This window comes from Triturus cristatus, chromosome 1_2, assembly GCF_964204655.1.
Source record: "Triturus cristatus chromosome 1_2, aTriCri1.1, whole genome shotgun sequence".
Classification (NCBI taxonomy): Eukaryota; Metazoa; Chordata; class Amphibia; order Caudata; family Salamandridae; genus Triturus; species Triturus cristatus.
Window position 1 is genome coordinate 236,881,454 of NC_140580.1, and position 24,332 is coordinate 236,905,785.

At 47.9% G+C, this 24,332-nt stretch overlaps 1 protein-coding gene across 5 annotated transcripts in view; it reads right to left on the reverse strand.

Annotated features, from left to right (window-relative positions):
- The window catches only part of MYPN (myopalladin), a 2,601,563-nt gene that overhangs the window by 1,995,590 nt on the left and 581,641 nt on the right, over positions 1 to 24,332 (reverse strand). For all 5 annotated transcript variants that reach the window (XM_085603535.1, XM_085603537.1, XM_085603533.1 and 2 more), the window contains 2 exons: positions 24,072 to 24,123; positions 22,106 to 22,229 (listed from right to left, as the gene is read on the reverse strand). In XM_085603535.1, the coding sequence (XP_085459661.1) occupies positions 22,106 to 22,229; positions 24,072 to 24,123 (176 nt within the window). The remainder of the gene's footprint in view (positions 1 to 22,105; positions 22,230 to 24,071; positions 24,124 to 24,332) is intronic.

Consider the following 24,332-nt stretch of genomic DNA (forward strand, 5'->3'; position numbering starts at 1 on the left):
CACCACACCCGTCCCAGGTAGACCAATAGTGTCAGGCATAGGATCTTTCCTTGAACCTCTCTCCAAATTCTGCGACCACTTCCTCCAGCCCTTGGTGAGGAAGATACCCTCATTTGTGCAGGACACCACTGATGTCCTCTGCATTATTGACAACATCGAAGGTCTGGTTGGGGTTGACCTACTGGTCACTTTGGACGTGAAGGCATTGTATACTACTATTCGACAACGAGCCACCCTGGAGGCAGTGGAGGATAGTCAACTTAAGGGAAGAATGGGTCTCACCTACCCCGATCTCATTCAATATGGGTTGTGCCACCTTGGCTTTAAATGAAAACTTCTTTGAATACGAGACACTACTGTTCCATCAGACCCAAGTTACTTCCATGGGGAGTACCTTCACCCCTAGTGTGGCCTGCCTATATCAACCTTTGAGGAAGATGTCATTATGAACCCTAATAACCCATACAGCGCTAACTTGACACTATGGAAGAGATACATAGCTGATATCCTCATCCTGTGGAAAGGGGACAAAACAACCTGTGAGGCGTTCTGCAACTGGGTCAATACACAAAATGCTTTTCTAAAATTCTCACACACTGTATCAGACTCGAGCATCCCCTTCCTGGATTTGAGGATATTACTCACCAGTACCGGTTTGAGTGAAACCCTGTATAAGAAGGCCACGGACAGGAACAGTCTTCTCCTATACAATAGTCACCACCCTAGGGCTCTCAGGAACAACCTACCATTTGGACAGTTCCTCCGTATTAGGAGGAATTGTAGTACCCAGTCTGACTACAAAACAGAGGCCCAACATTTAAAACACAACTTCAGAGAGAGGGGCTACCCAGGTCAACAGGTTAGGAATTCTTACAAAAGGGCTATGAATAACCCACGAGAGGTATTGCTTCAGGTCTCAACTAAAGAACAAACAGAGACGCTTACCTGTGTGACCTCATTCACCCATAATTCCTCACTAATTACGAAAACCATCAATAAACATTGGGGAATAGTGAACACAGGGGATCTGAGCCTCCCACGACCAAGGTTTGCCTTTAAGCATACACAAAACCTGAAGGACATCCTTGTACATACGAGGCCCAAAACAAAAGAACTAGGTGTCCAGATGACTTTGTGGGATCTACCACCAGTTACCAGTCACTATCCCTGTGGAATGTGCTCGGTTTGTGACCAGACAAGCATTTTCAAAGAGATTAAGCTGACCGATACCTTCACATGGCAACTCAGGAAACACACAAATTGCAATACAACTAGATGTATACACATGATTACATGTCCCTGTGAGAAAAAATATATAGTGATGACGATGAGGCAAATAAAGTTACGGATTACTGAACATAAAGGTAATGTGAGATGCATGAAAACTACAACTAAACTATACACACATTTCAGGGACTTCAACCATAAGGTAGAATCACTAAAATGGGTGGTACTCGAGTCACACCCTAAGATTACTCACCTGGCCCTTTTTAGAATTGAGCAGAGATGGGTGCACCGCCTATCTACAGACACACTTGGCCTTAATGATGAGCTGTCCTGACTAAGAGATAACTGGTTACCTTTTTATAAGGTATTATTTCCACACGCTGTACCCTCTGACATGAACATCACTTTGGTAAATCGTCCATGCTAACATATGTTTGCTACATATGTTTCTTTACTTCATTTGCATGCACCAATGATCCGAGTGTATTCATCTACCACTTGTTTTAGATTGCCTCTCCTCTTTGTTGACAACTGTATTTCCAAATACGAGACCACTTCTGTGCTTTTCTTTTTGCTTGATCCAATTCTTGTCCCAGAATGTGCATGACCACGGCTATATCTTATGACATAATATAATTGATGCACAAGAGGAATTTTTAACTGCGTGTGCACTTGCACCACTTTGCATCCAGTATATCCCCCTTTTCTTTTTTTAAGTTGGCCCCACCTGTCCGGCACTTCATTGACATGGCTGGCCTCATACACGGCTGCTCACTGTCTAATAAACATTCTCTAAGATGGCCGCTACTTTTTCGGAGCCGATCCACACCACACGCTTGTTTGACGTCGGGGCCACCACGTGACTCGGCGTAACGCAAAACATACTTCCGCCACCTGATCGAGGGGAGGTATTGTGAGAGCGGTATATTTATGGTTTAAATCTGTTTATTGATTTGTACAAACAATAAAACAAAGCCCACTACTCCGTAGGCACAGTGCCAATGAGACAACCGAGTTGCCCGTCATACCGTTAATAAGCGTGGGACAGACCCAACAAATAAAGAAAATGAAATCACTTAAAAAGGATACAAACATTCAACAATACCCCCCCTCCCTCCTCCCCTCCCTCGTCCACTTCAACCAAAAGAGTAAGGACATCGTTTAGGGATCAGCGCCGTCGCCTACGGCGGTTCTGGGAAGCGGCCTCCGGAATCTGTGTATCCGCGAGGCGCAGCAATCGCAGGTAGCGGGGACAGGTCAGCTCCCGAAACTCGGACACCAGCAGGGTTAGGAAGGGCCTCCACAACTCCGGAAACTCAGACCCCCTACCGGACAAGATGAGAGTGAGTTTCTCCATGCCCAACACCAGCCAAAGCCTCTGGAGCCATCCGGTGAATGTTGGAAGCTGAGCAGATCGTCAATGTATCAGTATGTTTTGTGTCGCTGCACCTAAGGCGATAGCAATCAGCCGGCCTCTCCGGGACTTGAGTGGATATGTCAGCGGGTTGGGCAAGCCCAGGAGGACATAAGCGGGGAATCGCGGGAGTTGCGTCTCCAGGTGGAGATCAATTTCATCTAAGACTTGGGTCCAGTATGTTTGGAGGCAGGCACAACTCCACAGAACATGCTCCAGGGTACCCACCTCCCCGCACCCCCTCCAACACAACGCACTCCGGCTAGAGTCAAAGCGATGCAGGCGCTCCGGCGTGTAATACCAATAGGTGGCGAGTTTAGTCATAGTCTCTGTAAGTCCCATGTGGTATGCCGAATGCCGTGCTCTATGGTATATGCCTTCCCACTCTTTATGGCTGAGAGATCTACCCAGGTCCCTCTCCCAACGGGTCCTGCCTGCATTATATGTGTGTGTGGTAGTGTCAAGAAGCATTTTGTAAATATCAGAGATGATTTTCTTACCGGACTTGCGCGTTACCAGCCCCTTTTCGTTAGGGATCAACAGGCGCTGCGCCTGTGGTCGGACCTGCGGGTGGAGTGCCCAGTGCCTAACCTGCAGATAAGCCAAGCGCTCAGACTCCGGAAGGCCATAATGTACTTTGAGCTGCGGGAATGTGATGATGCCGTTAAATCAAAAAGGTGGCCTAGTGACCTACAGGAGGAGGAGCGCCAAGCGCGAAAAGCCCGCGAATCTGCCCCAGGGTGGAATTCCGGGTTATAAAATATTGGGGTAAGAGGCGACGGGAAGGACGTCAGGTGGTGGGCAGTGTTAGTGCGATCCCAAGACTCCAAGACAGTGCTTGTAATGTAAGAGACGTAAAGATTGGGGGGTCGATGCTGTTTACGAAGAAAGGGGATGCCCTGTAGCGGCCTAGCCGCCACCGCTTGATCCTGGAACAACCAGTGCTTCTCCGACTCCAGTTGATGCCACTCTACTAAGTACCGAAGCTGCGAAGCGTGGAAGTATAGCTGGAGGTCAGGGAGCCCCACCCCTCCCCTCTCCGGCGGAAGAGCCGCTACCGCGTGTCGGAATCGGGGTTTGCGGCGATGCCAGATAAAACGCGCGAGATCCGCCTGCGTCTGTTGGATCCAACCTGACGGAGGGCGAAGGGGAAGGGTCTGGAAGAGGTACAAAATCTGCGGAAGCACTGTCATTTTGGTGGCCGCTATCCTGCCTAGCCAGGAGATTGTGCAGGTTTTCCATCTGCTCAATTCTTTGCGTATGTGGGACCGGAGGTTAGAGTAATTAATGTCCGCAGTGGCCTGAAGGGTTGGGGCTAGCTGAATACCCAAGTAGGGGATCGAGGCAGACGCCCAGCTCATAGTGTGTTCCTCTTGAATATGGGCCAGCGTGGGCGGGGAGAGTGAGATGTTAAGCGCCATGGATTTGTCTAGGTTGATTTTAAACCCTGATCCTCGCGCAAAGCCATAGAGCTCGATGAATAGGGCACGTAGAGCCGGGATTGGGTCGGACAGGGAGAGCAGAATATCATCCGCATAGAGACTAATGGTATGAATATCCCCTCCAAATTTAATCCCGGTGATAAGGAGGCGTGGCGTCGGACTCGAAGGGCCAAGGGCTCCATGTAGAGTGCGAAGAGGAGGGGTGACAGGGGGCATCCCTGCCTAGTGCCCCTCCCGATGGGAAATCGGGAGGTGGTGTAGCCATTAACTCGGACTGTTGCCTGGGGGAAGCGATAGCAGTTTAAAATTCTGGTGCGTAATTTCTCCCCCAACCCCGCCTTTATCAAGACCATCTCCAGATACGGCCAATGGACCTTGTCAAAGGCCTTTTCCACGTCGAGGGCCAGAAGCATATACTCCCCTTGTGTGCGGGAGGCCTTTTCAATCAGGTGGAGAATACGCTTAGTGTTGTCGCTCGTTTGCCGCTGAGGGATGAAGCCCGCTTGATCAGGATCAACCAGCTGGGCCATGTATGGAGCCAATCGAGTCGCTATGATGCTGGTGTACAGTTTAATATCTATGTTCAGCAAAGATGTGGGCCTGTAGGCGCCACAAGCTGTCCTGTCCTTCCCAGGTTTGGGGATAACCACAATCGCTGCCTCCAACATATCCCCCGGGATGGCTCCCAGTTGGTCAAAAGTATTGAACAAGCCCGTCAGGAGTGGGGCCACTTGGCAGCAAAAAGTCTTATAAAAGGCAGCCGTGTAACCATCTGGGCCAGGCGATTTACCCAGCTTGAGGCGCGAAATTGCTGAAATGACTTCCTCTGTCTGAATAGCTCTATCTAAGTGCTCTGCTTGCGCTGGAGTGAGAGAAGGCATGTGGGCCGCATCTATGTATGCAGCACTGCTCTGGGCTTCCAGGGATTCTCCTGTATAAAGGTCCGCATAAAAGTCGCGGAAGGTTTCGGCTATAGCTGCGTCGTCTGTCACTTCCTCCCCCCCTGTGTTCCGAAGTGCATGGACCCCTGCTTCTGTCTGGCCTCCCGCAGTTTGTTTGCCAGCAGGCGACCGCATCGATCCCCCCCGTATAGTACGAATGTCGGAGCCGAAGGGCCGCAAACTCCGCCCTGTCCTGGTCCAGGGCTGCAAGCTGCTTTCGTTCTATGCATAGCTGTCGCCAAGCACGAGAAGCGCCAGTTCTCTGGTGCATCCTTTCGAGCTCCGAGACGCGCTGGGAAAGCTCCGCCCGTTTGCAGCTACGCTCGCGGTTTTGGGCAGAGGATATGGCTATGAATTCACCCCTCAGGACTGCCTTCAGCGCTAACCACTGCGTCGCCTTAGTCGTGTCCGAATTAGCGTTGTGAGTGAGGAAATTTGTGATAGCCTTCTGGAGCTGGTCAATGACTGAATGTTGGTGTAGCAGTGTGTCGCGCAGGCGCCAGTGTCGGAGAGGCTGCAGAGAAGGCGGGAGCCGGAAAGTGGCCAGCACGTGGGAATGATCCGAGAGGGAAGCTGTTAAAATGTCAGCACTCAAGGCGTGGGCCCGGAGGGGCAAGGAGCTGAGAAAGTAATCCAAGCGTGCGTACGTTTTGTGTGCTCCCGAGTAAAAGGTATAACCCCGACTGTTCGGGTGGAAGTGACGCCATAGATCCGACAGTCCCACATCCCTAAGTCGAGCCCGCCCGGCAGCTGTGAGAACCCCCGTTTGCCCGGTGCGCTGACAGGAACGATCCAAGGTGTTGTCGAAGACAATGTTGAGGTCGCCGCCCAGCAGCAGACGGCGGTCCGCTGTCGCCGCAGCTTCATCAAGTGCCTTGAGGAGAAATACGGACTGCCCTTCATTGGGCGCATATATGGAACCCACCCAGAAGGTCACCCCCCCAATAGGAACTGATACGTGAGTAAGCGGCCCTTTATCTCCGCCCCTTTATGTAGGACCCTGCCAGGGAAGGATCGGGATACCAATATAGCTACCCCCGCTGATTTGGAGTTGGCCGAGGAGAACAGCTGCGTAGGAAAAGCCCGGGATTGCAATCTATGGTGGTCTTTGGCCAGAAGGTGGGTCTCCTGTAGGAGGCAAATGTCTGCTTTCGTGTGTTCCAGATAGTTAAGGATTGCTCTTCGTTTGATGGGGTTGTTCAATCCCCGCACATTTAGCGTAAGGACTTTAAGAGGGGTGTGTGGCATCTAGGGACCAGAAACAGAGCCAACGGCGATATAAGCTGCTGGCCATGTGAAACAGACGGGAGCTAAGCCCCGGACTATCAGATCGGGTGCGTGATAACTCTGAAGTGCAATAGAGAACAGTGGACGAGGGAACCCCTACCCAGAACCAACCCCCTAACACCCCTAAGAAACAACTGGACCAGCGATGAAAACCACTGGTGAAAGTAAACAAAAAAATCAAAATCCAAAGGTATTGTCCGTCTCCTTGGGTATACCAGGAGAGCGTCCATGTGGGGACCATAGTGTGACCAAGGGGGAAGAGACTCGGCTCCTCCCGCCGTCCACCGGGCAGACCAGGACCCATTGCGGCAGAGTATGCACGTCAACCGCTCACTCGCCACCCGGACCCGCCCCTGCCAGGGCGTCCGTCGCGGAGGCCAATGCATCCCGTTGACTGTGCAATGTCAGTTTTGTTGGGCTTCCAGGTTCGTTGACGCCCACCCTGGCGCCGCCACCCCAACGTAGAGGGCTCGGGTCCGGAGCCCGTACTGTGAGAATCGTCATCTGCGCCCGGCAGCGGGAGGCCCAGCAACCTGCAGGAGTCAGAGAGTGAGCGGAGCTGGTGCAGTTGGCCTGCTAGTCTAAAGATGAGGCGAAAGGGGTGACCCCACGAGTACGGAATACCCTGCTGCCGAAGATGCTCAGTCACTGGGCGGAATTGCCGGCGGCGTTGTAGGGTGATCAGGGCCAGGTCTTGATATAGCACCGGTGATTGCCCCTGGTAGGAGATAGGATGGAGGGTTCTCACCTTCATGAGGATCGCCTCTTTGGTTTTGAAGTCCTGAACGCACACCAGTATGTCTGCTGGAGGGGCGTTAGGCCCCCGAGGCGGGCCAACTCTGTGCGCCCTGTCCAAGACGATCTCAGTGCCTTCTGGAGCGGCTAGGATATGACGGAAGAGGCCCGCGGCGAATGCAAAGAGGTCTTTGGTGTCATCCAATGCCTTCACTCCCCGGATACGGATGTTGTGTCTGCGGGATCTATTTTCCAAATCTTCCATGTGAGTTTGGACATCCAGCTGTTGATCCTGTAGGCGGAGAATCTCCTGCTGGAGTGTAGCGATGTCCGACACCGTGGCATCGCTCTTTTCCTCCAGGGTCGCGACACGGTCCCCAACGTCGTCGACATCACGGCGGATCTCCTTTATCTCAGCTGTGAGGTCCGCCTTCACAGTCTGAAGGTCCGCCCTGAGAGTTTGAAAGAGGGATTCCATGTATGCTTTGGAGATCGGCTCTTCCCCGTTGCCGGGAGGATGCTGAGGGGGCGCCATCGTGGGGGTCCCGCCGGCAGGGCTGGGGGTGGAGTGTGCGCGCCCAAAGATGTCCTTCAGCGGTTTCTGCTTTCGCCCCCTAGATGAGGGCATAGTCACGGGGGCACCACTAGATATCCCGCACCTGGGGGCACGTCAGGTCCAGTGCAGTGGTCAGGGGACGCCAGTGAGTGAGCCCCTGCTGCGCCACCAGAGAGTCTTGATCCGGCTCCAGGCTACTGTAGCCCACCACCCAACAGGACTGTGTGGAAGGCATCGTGGGTGCGGCGCGCCGTCCCGGCAAGATAGTAGTGTGGAGGGGCCCTGCACCCCTTAGGGGTCAATGTCCAGCAGCGACAGTCTCTCCACCCCGTGGGGCCCTCCTCTGGGCCCCCTCCCTGCCGCCGTGCTATCCTCTCCGGGCGAATGTAGGCCTCGTCGCCCCTCAGGCCGACTATCCCCTTCTCCGCCAGATCAAAGGCGACCCTCCGGATCCTCCACAGTAAGCACACCAGAGGACCGAGCCCCCCCAGTCCCCCGTCGAGCGTGGGTGTCTCCTACCTGGTTCCGGCTGCCATGCGCCACCAGGCCCAGCCAGTCCACACCATGTGCTGCTCCTCGATGCCAGGCCGGGGATCCGATTGGGCCTCCGCGCCGCGCGACGGAAGAGCAGCCGGACAGGACGTGTCCACGGGGGGCCAAGGTCCTCTCCCCCGCCGGGCGCCGACGCCCTCGGGAAAGCAGCCGGAGGCTGCCCGTGGGGGCACAGAAGTATGGGGAAGGCCGCCCACTCCAGGCCCGGTGTCCGTAAGATGCTTTGTCCCTCCGCTCCCCCGGGCGGCCACAGGGGGGGGGCCTCCCGCGTCGGATCAGGCTCCGGAATGTCGGGGGTGCGCCGCGGCTCACCCCGCTACTCCGGTCTGGGCGTCTACCTCCGCTGGGCCGTTGAGCACTCCGAGGGTCCGCGGAAGGCCCACTGTGGGCACGCAGATGGGTGGGGAGGGCCACCTGTTCCGGGCCCCCCAGCGCAGCGTCCCGTTGGCCCCTGGGCTCCGCTCGGTCCGGTCTTCAAGGCGATTCCAGGGGGCGGCCTCCCACGCCGGGTCCTCGCCTAGTCTGCTGCGCCCCAGGACGCATGCCGCCGAGCGGCCGCCGGCGGGGCCCAGGAGGCTCGGAACCGGCCCGCCTCTCTCTATCTCCTCTGTCGCCGCCGCTCCACGGCACCCGGGCTCGTTCTCCTCGCTGGACGACGGGGCTCCGGACAGAGGCCGGGAAGGAGGAAGCTGGCCTCGACGGCTCCCGCCCGGGGCCGCCGCTCCGCTGAAGCCTCCGTGGAAGCGCCCGTCGGCGCTGGTCCGGCCGCCTCTCCACCAACCAGCACCCAGCCGCACAGCACGGTCGATCGCCGCCGGGCCCCACCGCAGTCCAGTCAGCCTCTCCCCTGGCGAGCTGCGCCAACGCCACCGGCTATTCGTGGGTCCCACAGAAGCTAAACAAAGCTAATTTCGCGTCCTACCTCGCCGCCATCTTGGCCACGCCCCCGAGAGCGGTATATTTAAACCCCGCTATGCCGGCATCCTCTCAATCCGGTTTCTTGGCTCGGCGCGTGGGGTAGTTTTCCGGCGTGCATCCGAAAAGGACAGGTGAGTGCACGGACTGAGTGATAGCCTGTGTCTGTGGAGACTTCAGCGGTGCGGTGTGTCTGAATGGGTCCCTCCGTCCATGGTGTTCTCGCGACCAGCACTCTCCTGGGCTCCAGGCGCTTTGAGTAACACGTCCTGAGGGCTAATCGGGGTTGCTGGCGGCATCGGATGTGTTCGACGGAGCGACCCCCATTGTATCTCGATCCTCTGTGGGGCCGCCCTTGCCTTGCCCAGCTTGCAACCTTTACGATAACCTCTACGACGGCCGTCAATGACTCCCGCTCACTGCGTCTAGGTGGGGCTGTTTCTCTGGGACACTGGATCACCCGGTGGGTACCTGCTTGAGCCTAACGTCACCATAGCGGATCTTCTGGCTATGTTAATCACCACTATTTGTCCTATCCCACAATGTGCATGACACCATCTACTGAGGTGTCAAGAGCTGAAAAAACCTTAAGAAGCAAGCGCTATCATCTAATTAGGTGAGACATCCCACCCTGTACTTGATCCGTTTTATTCCTTTTTAACCCCTTCGCTGCCAGGCCTTTTCCCCTCCTGTGCCACGCCCCTTTTTTGGCTATTTGAGGTAGTGCGCGCTGAGGCCCCTGTAACTTTTTGACCACATAAGGTATTCACGCCAAATTTGCATCCTTTTCTTCCAACATCATGGGGATTCTGAAGGTACTCAGGGTTTGTGGATTCCCCTGGAGGGATCACAGAAATGAGCCAAAATACAGCAAAATGTAGTTTTTTTGGGGAAAATGGGAAAAACGGGCTGCAAATGAAAGCATCTGGGTTTTTCCCTGCAAGTGTTATCAAAAAAGGGTTTGTGGGGCTGAAATCACCATTTTCCCAGCTTTTAGGGGATACCAGACTTTTGTCAGAAACCCAACATTTTTTACACAGTTTTGGCATTTTTCTGGGACATAGCCTATTTTTGCTATTTTTTGTGCTTTCGACATCCTTCCAGTTAATGGTAGAAATGGGTACAAAAGCAATAATGGATCCTGGGAAGCTATACATTTTAGAGAAGTAGACAAAATTCTGAATTCAGCAAGGGGTCATTTGTGTAGATCCATCAAGGTGTTTTTATAGAAACAAACAGTTAAATATAGGATAAATTGAAAATTTGTTGAATAAAAAAGACTTTTGTGTCAACGTTTTCACCTGTAACTTCTTCTAATTATGACAGCTCTTTGAAAGCAATATACTGTTACATCCGCTGGACATTACTGGTTGTGGGGATATATAGGACTTGTAGGTTCACCAAGAACCCGACGAACCCAGATCCAAAAACTGAGCAGCAACTTGCAATGGTTTTTTATTATGTACCGGGTATATAGTAATTATTCTGTAAAAATGTGTACATGGAAAAATCGGTATGAAAGACACCTATGTATTTCTGAAATGGGAACAAAATATAGAGTTTAGAAACAGTAGATATTTGCACATTTCCGAAATTGTGAATAATCATACTAGCATGAGAATTATCAGTCATTTTTTAGAATGACTTTTTTTTTACACAATGTCTTTCATTTGGAAGGCAGAAATGCATTGAAAGTCAATAGGTAATAACAGTTCCTTTACAAAGCTGAATTACCCTAAGTCTCCCAATAAAAATGGTACCTCACTTGTAGGGGTAGGCATGGTGCCCACGACATGAAATGGCTCAAAACCCAACGTGAACACACCACATTTTCACAATGCAAAATAACCCTTTTTTAGCAAAGTGCCTAGCTGTAGTTTTTTAACCCTAGCTCTGCCGGCACCTAGGGAAACCTAGCAAACCTATACATTTTTGAAAACTAGACACCCAGGGGAATCCAGGATGGGGTGACTTGACTGCCTCCCACCAGGTTCTGTTACCCAGAATCCCTTGCAAACCTAAAAAATTGCCAAAAAAACGCATTTTCCCTACATTTCTCTGGTGGAAAGTTCTAGAATCTGTGTGGATCCACAAATTTCCACCCACCCGCGTTCCCCAAAGTCTTCCGAAAAAAATGGTACCTCACTTGTGTGGGTCAGCCTAGTGCCCGCGACAGAAAACGGCGCAAAACGTAACGTGGACACACCTCAATTTCGTAGCGAAAAATGACCCTTTTTTGGCTAAGTGCCTAGCTGTAGTTTTTGAACCATAGCTCTGCCGGCACCTAGGGAAACCTAGCAAACCTATACATTTTTGAAAACTAGACACCCAGGGGAATCCAGGGAGGTATGGCTTGCATGGATCCCCCAATGTTTCCTTACCCAGAATGCCCTGCAAACCTCAAATTTAGCTGAAAAAATCACTTTTTTCACACATTTTTGTGTGGGAAAGTTGTGGCATCACCGGGCTGACACAAATTTCCCACCACCCAGCGTTCCCCTGGGTCTCCCAATAAAAACGGTGCCTCACTCGTGTGGGAGGCCCAAGTACCCGCGACAGGCAAGGGCCCACAACGTAGTGAGGCGACATGAAAATTGCCTATCTCAAAACGACCTGGTTTTGCAAGGGGGGTCACTTGGGTTTTTGGCCCGGTGCTTGGCGGCCACCTAGGGAAACCTACCAAACCCACACATTTCTGAAAACTAGACACCTGGGGGATTCCAGGGAGGTATGGCTTGCGTGGCTCCCCCAACGTTTCATTACCAGAATACCCTGCAAACCTCAAATTTAGCTGAAAAAAATTACTTTTTTCACACATTTTTGTGTGGGAAAGTTGTGGCATCACCGGGCTGACACAAATTTCCTACCACCCAGCGTTCCCCCGGGTCTCCCGATAAACACAGTGCCTTACTAGTGTGGGAGGCCAAAGTACCCGCGACAGGCAAGGGCCCACAACGTAGTGAGGCGACATGAAAATTGCCTAGCTCAAAACGACCTGGTTTTGCAAGGGGGGTCACTTGGGTTTTTGGCCCGGTGCTCGGCGGTCACCTAGGGAAACCTACCAAACCCACACATTTCTGAAAACTAGACACCCGGGGGATTCCAGGGAGGTATAGCTCGCGCGGATCCCCCAACGTTTCCTTACCCAGAATGCCCTGCAAACCTCAAATTTAGCTGAAAAAATCACCTTTTTCACACATTTTTGTGTGGGAAAGTTGTGGCATCACCGGGCTGACACAAATTTCCTACCACCCAGCGTTCCCCCGGGTCTCCCGATAAAAACGGTGCCTCACCGGTAATTTTGATAGGTAATTTTGATGTCTCCTCAATTGGTTTTGGGCCCTTGCCTGACGCGGGCACTAGGCCTACCCATGCAAGTGAGGTACCATTTTTCTCAGAAGACTTTGGGGAACGCGGGGTGGGTGGAATTTTGTGGACCCACGCAGTTTCCAGAACTTACCACCACAGAAATGTGTGGAAAATTTGTTATTTTGGACACATTTTTAGGTTTGCAATGGATTCTGGGTAACAGAACCTGGTGAGAGCCAGTCAAGTCACCCCATCCTGGATTTCCCTCAGTGTCTAGTTTTAAAAAATGTACAGGTTTGCTAGGTTTGCCTAGGTGCCAACTGCGCTAGGGTCCAAAATCCACAGGTATGCACATTGCTAAAAAAAGCCGGAGCCCAGTGGGCTTTCTGCCGCCCTGGGGGGGAATCGGGGAAGGGGGTTTCATCCCGATATGCCCCTAAAGGGGCAGAAAGACTGTGGCTATTTTTTGTGGGGGTGGGGGCATTGGTATGACCATTTTGGGCCACCCCACCCCCACGCATAAAAAAAGCCTGCGTACTCGCTGGCGCCTAGTGGGCTTTCTGCCCCCCCAGGGGGCAGATCTGTGGCCGCTGCCGCCAATTACCCTCCCAGGGGGGCGGAAAGACTGGAGTTTTTCTGGGGGTGGGGTGGGGGTATTGTCATGCCCATTTTGGGGAGCCCCTACCCCTACACTAATAAACCAAAAAAATCCATGGTGTCTAGTGGGCTTTCTGCGCAACCCAAGGGGGGGCCAGATTGGGGGCTACAGCTCCCATCTGCCTCCTGGGGGGCAGAAAGACTGTCCTTTTTGTGGGGGGGAGGGTGGGGGCATTGGCGTGCCCGTTTCGGGCAGCCCACACAGTAAAAACAATTGCGCAAAAAAATACCTGGTGGATAGTGGGCTTTCTGCCCCTCTGGGACGGCAGATTGGGGGCTACTGCCCCATCTACCCCCCAGGGGGGCGGGCAGAAAGGCTGTAATGGTGGCGGGTGGGTGGGGGCATTGGCGTGCCCGTTGCGGGCAGCCCCCACCCTAAAAAAAACCTAAAAACTAATCCCTGGTATTTAGTGGGCTTTCTGCCCCCCCGAAGGGGCAGATTAGGGGCCAATGTCCCATTTGCCCCCGGGGGCAGAAAGGCTATAGTAATTGGGGGGTGGGGTGGGGGCATGGGCCTGCCCGTTTTGGGCAGCCCCCACCTCTATTTATTTTTATTTTTTTTATTCCCTGGTGTCTAGTGGGATTTATGCCCCCCCGGGGGGGTAGATTGGGGGCCGATGCCCCATCTGCCCCCCAGGGGGGGCAGAAAGGCTGTAATGGTGGCGGGTGGGTGGGGGCATTGGTGTGCCCGTTGCGGGCAGCCCCCACCCTAAAAAAAAACTAAAAACTAATCCCTGGTATTTAGTGGGCTTTCTGCCCCCCCCGAAGGGGCAGATTAGGGGCCAATGCCCCATCTGCCCCCGGGGGGGCAGAAAAACTGTAGTAATTGGGGGGGATGGGGGCATGGGCCTGCCCGTTTTGGGCAGCCCCCACCCCTATTTTTTTTTGTTTTTAATTCCCTGGTGTCTAGTGGGCTTTTTACCCCCCCGGGGGGCACGAAGACTAAATGGTGCCAACGTCAGTTGGGGGGAGCAAAGGCCCTTGCCCAAGGGGCCGCTCCCCCCTTCCTGGTGTCTAGTCGGTGGATCCCTGCTAGGGGATCGCCCTCCTGTGGCAATCCCCAAGCAGGGATCCACTGGGGAGGGGTACCATTGGAAAGGGGAGATTCTCCCCTTTCCAACGATACCTCTCCCGTCTTTCTACGTGCTCAGGGGGCTGAGATAGCCCCCTCAGCACGTAGAAAGTGAAACTGAAATGAGGCTCTTGGCTCATTTCACTTTCACTTTCACTTTCACTGTAATGACGTCGGCGCGAGGTGCGCGCCGATCGTCATTACAGTGAAAGGGGGAAGGGGGGCTCGGGAGCTGGGGAAGCTCTTCCCCAGCTCCCGAGGCTATTTTCACTAAAAGGGTCGTCATGGGCACTTTCTCTTCCAGTCACCCTTTCTCATTATTAGTTTTTAAACGATGAGTGCATTGCATTACCATATATGCACTGACTTGATGGACAACTTTTTGTGGGGCTGTGAGGAAGACTATATACTCTCTCATACAGACTACTATTTCTATTGTTCTTTTTTTTGTCATCCCTGTCGAGGTTTACCACTAGATCTGGCAGGACCTCGTGCTCGCACTTAAGAATAGTGGTAGGTAGGAACTCCTCCACCCAACCACCATGTGTAGATAGTTGTTTTTATAGGTCCTTATGAAATGCATAGTATCATTTTTTGAACACACTGCATGAAACATGTCGACCACCTCCTTAGAGCTGACCATTGCTCCACTGGACCATTGAGCCAGCGAGCAGCCGCTCTTTTGTATATTTTTAATAAGGTGGATAACCATTCCATTAAACTCTTCTTTTGGATTATCCAACCTTTTTTAATATCACTCACTCACATCAACACCTTCATCTAGGGCCCTCACACCCACGGCACCATACGGCAGGAACAGAAGATCTCCGCTAAAGAGCCCCTTTATGGGTGCCCGTCGGGTATTGCACCGCCGACCCGATGAGGAGCGAGTCCAATATGATGAAGCATGACACCTAGCTTGCTGGGTGAGTGAGGACTCTAGTTCCATTTAGGAGGATTCCCCACCTGTGGCATCCCCACCCGTTGTCCATCCATGTGGGGAACAGCGTACCCTTCTTAGTTTACATTCTCTTGCATTATCAGCAGTACAAACTGTTTTTTAGTGTTAACTCCAATAGGACAGGCGCCTTTAAGAATAGTAAGAGTTGGGTCTACTAGGATACCAGGTAGTTTTATTCCATGTAATATGGATCCATGTGATTTGAGTGTAGGTGTGCCGTGTGAAACTCTTGTAAGTCTCCCACAACTTGCTTATTTAGGGATAACTGAAGACGATGCTAAACAAAAGGGAGTAGTCTGTCTTACAGTCCATGAGTATTTTCCCCACAAACAGGAATGGTAAAATGTACTGGTAGAGTAAAAGAAAAATTGTGAAGTCATGCCTTTCTTTAAGAAATCTTCCCTGGGAGGGCAGGGAGAGAAAGGGACTCCTTTAGGCCACAGGTGATCCTTTTTGCCGTGTAGCACTCATGGAATAAGAGGCGGATCAAACCCCGTGATTTTGGTGAATTGTGCATTCCCTCACAACCCCTTCCCTCCCGCACTGCTGGGATGTTCTATCCCGTTGTCTCCAGGTGGCACTGTTGAGGCCTCCAGGTTTTTGTGAGCATGCCAGCTGGGCATGATGGGGGGGAACGATGGGGCTCACATCATTCATTTGTTTACTAAATATTGTTCAATGTGGCCTCCATGTAGACTGTACGCCTCGAGCTGTGCAGCCAGTGTATGCACATTGTTGGCAGGTTTTCAATGTGGTGCCAGACTTTAATAAAAGGTGCAATGTGGTTGATTTAGGGGGTAGTCTTGAGTGAGTCTTTAGAGCACACCGGCCGGGGCGTCATGGTGGGAACAAGGGTGCTGTGTTTATTCATTTGTGTGCGGCATAAAGTTACATTTGACCGCCGTGTTCACTACGCATTACGAATTGTTCAGCACGTTTCATGCGGGCTTTTGGTGAGTGGTGTTTTGAGTGTTTCAATGTGGTGCTTGATTTAATAAAGGGTGCAATGTGCTTGATTTAGGGTGAGGTCTCGATGGCTGGGTGGGCATTGTTCATGGAGCCGCAGGTAAGGGGGCTCAGGGGCTGGCTTGGGTCATTTGTCCTGGGTGTGCACCCTGGGGGCAATTGGGCGTATGTTGCTTCGAAAACAAATGGAGGACCCAGGACTTCATGGCATTTTTGACTGGCTAGATTACACACTGGTGGGCTTTAGGGTCAGAGCTGCCGCCATTGTAACCGGGGAACCAGGTTCGAGTCCCAGCGTGCTGTCTACTCCCAGTAATCTCACCTGTTGGTGGGTGGGAGTACTAGCACACTCCAGGGGCAGCCCCATCACTTATCCAAATGTTTGCCTGAAGGGTTGAGTCCTTGCCTCCAATCGGGTTAGTGTATTTGAATTTTCCTTCCTCAGGTTTAATTGTTTACTTGCGTACATATTTTTGAATGCAAATGTGAGCCCCTGCTGTCACATCTTTCTGGGCAAGGTGAGGAAAGTAACATACCAAATGACTGAGTACAGTCTTTTGTTTAAAGGAACATAATAATATTGAGAACGAGAAAATGAAGGGTATGTCATTGTCAGCTGCTTTCCTGGGAGCAGTGCCTAAATAAACAAGCATTTGCAATGCAATAGGTCTCGCATTTACACAAGTTTAAGCTATTGGCATTGTAAGTGACAATGAGTTTTATTTATGTTTCAAAAATCAAAACCTAAATCAAAGGCATTGCCATTTACAATGCCAATAGCTCAAACTCGCGTAAATGCGAGACCAGTTGCATTGCAAATGCTTGCTTTTCCTGTCATCTTTCTGTTTTTTTAACACCAGCATCAAAACCATATGAAAAGGGGTCCCATATCAACCAAGTTATTCGGTTTCTTAGTATCGGTGGAAAACACTACTCAAATTCAAATAACATGTCATCTATCTGAAGGTTGGCACACTTATAATTTTCCACCCCATGAAAGCAATATAGTCAAAAGGAAAGCATCTAACTTCTAATGACCACAAATAAGCTTTTTTTTAATGCATTTCGTGAGGCTAACTATACGAATGCAGTAGGAACTGTGTAACTATGACTGTGAAGACTGTATTTCACTTCTCCTTTTCCTTCTCTGCTTTAACCTTTATCTCACAGCACAACCTGGGCTGCCCACCTTAACCTCTGAGGGTACCACCCCATCTCACACTAATGTTTATCAGTGATCCAGTGTTTACAAAATAATATTTTTCCCTGAGAACTCCCATTCACACCAAAACCCGACAAACAAACCTACAGTCAATTCACTATAGATGGCCTTACCACACACTCAACCAATACATCTCTGATAACCTATTCTGCATCCAACAACACCACACACCACTGTTTCAATCTCTTCTGCAAATGATCATGCTCGGATAGTAGAACCCACTAACCCATCATCATCTTGCACACAACATGCAATTGAGTTGCATAATTGGTAAAGCACTTTCAAATCAATAGCACCATCAACAACATACAGCCTACATACAGCCAACAAACAGCCTAGAAACATGCAGCTAAAACCAACATCAACATTTGTCATCCTTGCTTGCACAAAAATGTAGCGTAAGGCTCCATCCTGGGTTGTAATTCGCCTATAAATAATATAATATATTCTAGATGAGAACCAGGCAATTGAAATCTTTTAACGTAAAGTCCTTCATCATATTCACCTAAACACATCAAAAAAACACAAAGATCTTCCTTGTTTTACTTTCACACAAACTCATGCAAAACATTTGCAACTTACAATATTGTAATTTCTCTCCTTTGTACACACATCCAAACGCCAACAAAAGAAAAGATAATATTTCCACCAGTCAGAATGATGGCCTTCCTAGATCTTCCCAAATAACGGTGGTTAGTGCTATACAAACTTGAAAAGCAAAACAATATGGATAGGGTCATGTTAGAGCGGTCTGGTCAGAAAGCACTAACCTTATACTCTGATCAAACAGGGGTTATGTTATGTACTTATATTTCTACCCCCACATCCACAACAAACCATACTCAATAAGAATATGTTGGCCAGTAGTAGAAAAGGGAAAGGGGGTAAGAGAAAGAAAACTGAGACACTGGATATCACCACTATGACTTCTCATTTGCTGAACACTTACATCTGTAGGTTAAAGTGGATATCTAATGCCAAGATGAAATGTCTTAATCTGGTATTATAGTCTTGTATCTAACCTTAAAAGTGAAAATGATACCCCATAATAGTTTCTGTAAATAACCAACTTTATTTGGTCTGAAGTGAAGGTGGCATTTCCGAAAACTGAACCATAACAAGATTTTAGTAACTACAAATATTAAATAACCTTCCTTCCTTGTGAACCAGATAACTGCATTCAACATTAATAGAATTTAGAGCATATCTCGTCTGCTTGTCAGGTCAGATATCACTAGCTAAACACCAATTTAGTTCTTAGCACATATTTATAAGTACATGCAATAAGTCTTCCATTCCTGTCAGAGAAGTAAAGCCAAAGTTTGTATGAAACATTTTCTCTGATGTCTCCAATAACTAAAATCACTGTTCAAAAATAGTTCAAAAGTTTGTTTTCCCAAAGTGACTTTGTGTAGACAAAAACTGTTCTCCAGAAGTCTTACATGGAAGTAACTATTCTTTAAGAGAAATCACAAATCCATACAACAAGGACCTGGTGGCAGCAACACTCTAGAATGATTGTCTAGCAAAAACGCTGTGAAACATGAGGAAACTTACACAGCCGCGGTCCGTGCAGGTAACAGCAGTGGGGCGGTATGGCCGGGTGGGGGGGATTCCAACAGACGATGATGAAGGAAAATGTATGATTTATTTAATTCTCTCTCTGCATCGTCCCTCGAAATCCCAGCCCCACCACCTCACCTTCCTGCCGCAGTTACCTGCATGGACCGTGGCTGAACTTACACCCGATGTTTCAGTGTGGCTGCCACCATTTCAAACGTGAGAGTTAAGGGATTCCTGGAAAATGTAGATTTGTTGTCGGGCACCGGTGCAGAGTATGTTCTCCACAGAGGCAAAGCCTTTTTGCCAAGCAACGCCAAGACTCTGTGACCACCACCAGCCTTTCCCTTCCTGATACAAACTCAAAGAGTGCAGATCTGGGGTACTGCACACCTGCCCGTTGAGTCCAAAATAGAAAGTTATGCACCCTGGCAAGTTTAAAGATGAATCATGACAAGTGTTAGGAGCTCATCTAATTCTGTCACTACTCTTTGCATTTTAGGGCTTGCTGAATCTTTATAATTTTAAATGCAGATCTAGAAGTATACCAGAATTGTAATACAATATTGTTACAGTATAGACAACTCATACCTGATATTTTAGAAGACATAGGTCCTCATTCGGAGTAGTTTGGATTTTGCGGTATGGACCTAAATAAGAGTTTCCACTCGACTCAGTGTTGGAGGTATTAGGCATAAAACCATGCAGTATTATGGCACTCAGGTTTGCAAAAGATATATTTCGCTTGTAAAATCCAACGGAATATGTTAGAGGAAAACGCCACGTAATTGGCTACAATCTTCTCACATCAATTCAGAAAATGGGTTTTCTTTCTAACTCCCCATTCCTTTTGGGAAAACTTATAATAATGCAATAACACTGCACACAGAAATTAGCACACCCATTGTAACAGGATTTCTGATTAAAGTATTACTGCATAACGAGCCATCATACTCCTATAATAAGAGGCAAAGCACTGTATTTTCAGCTCTTCCTTCTAACTTATTTGAGTGCTTTGTTTAGAAAAGTGATTCCCTAACTTTTTAGAAGTATGACCCACTTTTTGAACGCCAGACAACAAATGTCTAGCTTTAATGGACATGATTGGTAGCGCACTGTCAATTACTGACAACACATTTTCCATTGAAATGGTCACTAAATTAGCACAAACACAGTTTTACTGATAAAACTATATTGCACATAAATGATGATGTGTAGAAATTGGGTTGCAGTAAATATGTATCACTTGCATCAGCAAGTAAAGCTCTTGATTTGTTTCGATTCTATTAAAATCACATCACACTTCATGATTACAAAAAATGAGCTTCATTTTTGTGTTTCTATCTGCTGAATGTGTACAGCTCATTTACTGGTATTTAAATTTTTTTGTGGGTTACCAAAAATGACATCCTACAGCCTTTCCTTTCACACTTCCTGTGCCCCTAGATTTTTACACAATTCTGTTTACTTTTCTTTCTCTGACTTCAAAGTGGGAGGAGTTTTCAAACCCCAATCCCCATGTTAATAAATAAGCACTCATTTGTCTGCCTTGACTAGTGAGAAATTTGGTGTCTGTTTTTGAAGCACAGCAACTGTGACAAGATAAATGTAGAATTTAAAGGAATATTTATTTATTACTTGGACTTTCACACTACAGTTTGGGAAACACTGGTTTAGAGGGTCATTAAACTATGGGTGTTTTTTTTTCTCCATATTTATTGCAGTCTGCTATTCACAGGAAAATATATGCATGCACAACTGGCATAGATGTACAACTCACTTAGGTACAAATCTCATAGCTGCAATATGCCTCAAGCTATGCTTTGTGCGTAGCATTCAGCCATACTGGGATTTGGCAGACACCCTTGCTGTGCTTTGATTTTCAAGTCTATGCTCCGACAATCAAATGCAAAACTACAAGGTAGACTTACAAGTTACAGCATGTAAGTGGCTAGGGCTACAATGCCATAACTGGTATAGGGAGTCACGCATGACACGGGCCACTTGACCACTATGCGTGTGCACCTATAGATCGAAAGAAAAAACCCATACATTTTCCGGATGTTAAAAAACGTGACTTGATCTGCCTTTTCAGTGTCCCGAAAATTGAAAACAAAAGTGTCTTTAGTAACTTCTTTGTCTATTTCCATTTATCAGGCCCCGCACAAACGCGCTGAGCATCACGGGCAGTAACACATTTTAATGGGCTGTACGGAGACTAAGATGTATGTATAGGGAGCCTTGGACTGTGCACTGCTGGGCTTAAATTATTTCAGTGAAGACTGGATGGCAGTACAAAAATAACATCTGAAGGCATGTGAAGGATAAAGGGTAGCTGATTAACCAACCACAGGCCAGCAAAACACTGGTTGCTTCTTATTCTTATGCCAGCAACATGCAAAATATATGGCCATGCAGGTTTCATTGCAAAACGTTGAATGACTCTGCGAGGATCACACAAGCACAGTATCTACTTTTATCAATGTGTCATGAAATGGAGTATTCTAGGGCCTGGTGGTCCAAATTTATATTTGCAAAACATGGTTGCTAATTGCTCACTGACTTTTTGTAAAGGGAAGGGTGGTTGCAATCCGACCTAACTCAACAGTATTCGTGAGGTAAATCATAAATTGCGACTCGCTCTGATTGGATGCTATTGTGTCCAATGGGCCACTGCCTACCCCCAAACAAACTTTTTTTTAACATTCACAAGGTGAAAGGGGTCCCACAGAGACTCTTTCCAAATTGCAAATGGGTTACCAACACCTTCAGGTGTCGGTAGAAGTTCAATGTTTTGAGAATGGATTTCAGCTGAAAAACATTGAGTCATCCTTTAATGAATCCCTGTTTGGAAAGAACACTCTAAACACGCCCCTTTTAAGTAACGGTTTGTGATAGGTTTCTAAACCCATTTTGCAATTCAATAACCTCTCACCAAATCGGAAAATTGGTTTAATACAAAACAAATAGCCATTTTGCAGTCTCAAACACTCTGGGTTTTTTTGCAAATCGTAGCCTTTGCGACCACAAAATTCCTTTGAACATCAGGCTCCTAGTTATTACCTGAATGTGACTTTGCAAGCTTTAGATTTGTAATCATGGATAGTAAGCTATAGGGTTCAACTTATATACATTTTGATATTATAGATGCATTAATACATTATGCAAGCTTATCTACTTTACATTTTTGTATGGATTTGTTTATCACCTTACCCTAAACTTTTGGTTTCCTATGCAGTTTTAGATCAATAAAAGGAATTGATTTACTTGGCACTCCGAGTTATCTTACCTTTTGGTGATCGTGGCTTACTACTCTCTGTGTTACTTGCAATTCTTTATGCACTTCTTGGTGAATGACTGAAGAGCTCCGAGGAGGTGTAGAAGCATCTGGTTCTGAAACAGACTTCTGGTCTCTGTATGAGAAAGATATTAATGTTAAACGCACAATTTTTACCTTTAAAGAGAGAAGAGAAAGCGAGACTCGAATGCCCTTCCTACACCTCCACCCAAGGAACAGATAAATTCCAGCCATGGTTTACCAACAATAATCCTCTTCGGATAGTGACACTGTTATTAGTACCTAAAGTATACATACCAATCCTGGACTACAAACCACTTTGATTCATGGTCCCTCAGACTTCCATTATTTTATCCTGAAACCCTTCACATCTGTTTTTTTATGTTTAGAAATGTCGACAAAGAGTCAGTCAATAAATCTTAGAGTGATCTACACAGGGCAACCAGCTCTCCATCACGACAAATGCAATGAATATTCCACAAAGATTGTAAAGACAATTAACCAAAAGTCCTGTATTTGTAATATTAAAACAATAAATGTACGGTTTCTTGAAAGCATCCAGCATCATATCTCTTATTTTAGTTTAGTTGTAAGTGCTTAATTCCTGTTAACGTTTGCAGGTCCAGAGCATGAGGACATATTTATGAACACAGGGACAAATAATGACCTATTTTCCAGGCCTGACTGTGACAGTAACATAAGGAACTGCGCTCTGTCTGTCATCGAGGAAATGTGTCGTGACAAGGATAGAAAGCAAAAACATCTGTTCTCAATGAGAAAATAGGTGGATTTCAAAACAATATTGTTCACATTGGCAGGTAAAGCAAAATGGCTTGTAATCTGCCGTATCAGGACATTAAGGGGTGATATTTGTTATCGAAATAAAACAATTTGACTTGACTTGACACTAAGGGGTTAATTATCACATCCCACTTATTTTTATACTCTGTCGATACATTTTATTCCTAATTATTGTTAATATTATATGAATTCAGAGCTTTGTATTGTCTTCAATAGTGAAGGAGATTGTGCCTACTGCTTTCAAATCGCCATTTTGCTAGATAAGGGAATTGTGCTACAGAGAGGTAAAGAAAGGTCACGCCACTCTAGATGATGGAGACACCAGGGTGTCAATTCTGGACTTTCATTTTAGAAAGACATGTATTTGGAGATTTGAAGTCTTTGCTTGCTTCACTGAAGCAGCTGATCCATCATTATTAATAACAATGATTTGTAAAAGGATATCTATTAGCAATGGTGTTAAAAACAAAGGTCGGAACTGAATAGAGGTTGCTCCGTGATACTGGGTGGATATAGTACTCCTACATAACAATGGACACATTTTGGTCAAGCAGAAGCCAGGATAAGAACCCACGTCTTCCGCAGTCAACAATCTAATCTCCTAGATCAGGACCCTTTATGACAGATTCGAGTTTAGAACAACGTTCAAGCCTACAGCAAAAAAAAAAAAAAAAATTACAAATATTTTCATCTTTTAAAAAACTGCATTTTATTTGACTAAGTGAATGAATTAATCCAAGTCCTATTAAGTTTCTAGGGGGTACGGCAATGTAGAGAGGCCTGTTTATTAATTTACTAGAGAAGAGGAGGTGGCGCAATATTGCTGTACGTAATTGTCAACTCTCCCTATGGGTGACTTTCCGCCACTGTCACAAAGGGAGCTGACACTGTGTTAGGCTTAATAGGAAGGCTGAACTTTTGAGGCATGGGAAAATGTTTGGTGCTGGCACCAACTGGGGTGACCGTGTTCACCACCGCAGCTGAAGAGGTTATACGATCAATGGGTATCACCAACGGATGCCTACTAAGAAAATATTTGGGCCTTTGCACTTATTATTTATTTATATTTTGTTTTTCAAAATTAAGCACTGCAGATCAGGAATTAATTGGTTCTGAATTATCTTTGTGAGCAGAGTAAAAAAAAATCAACACTTACTCATCCGTGTCCTCCTTGCTGTGATCACTTTCCGATTCTGAAGACGATGCACCTGCAAGAAATTTGAAAAATTAAAAGTGAAAAATAATAAACACTTTAATCATAAGAAATACTTTTTTGGGGGAGGGGGGGGGGGTGTTAAGTTTATTTATTTGCATTTTGAAAAGTTCAAAACATACAACACAAAAAGCCAGCACAGTAGAATTATAGTCCAGGATTTAAATCAGCACAGTTAGTACATTAAAAAGACATTATTCAACA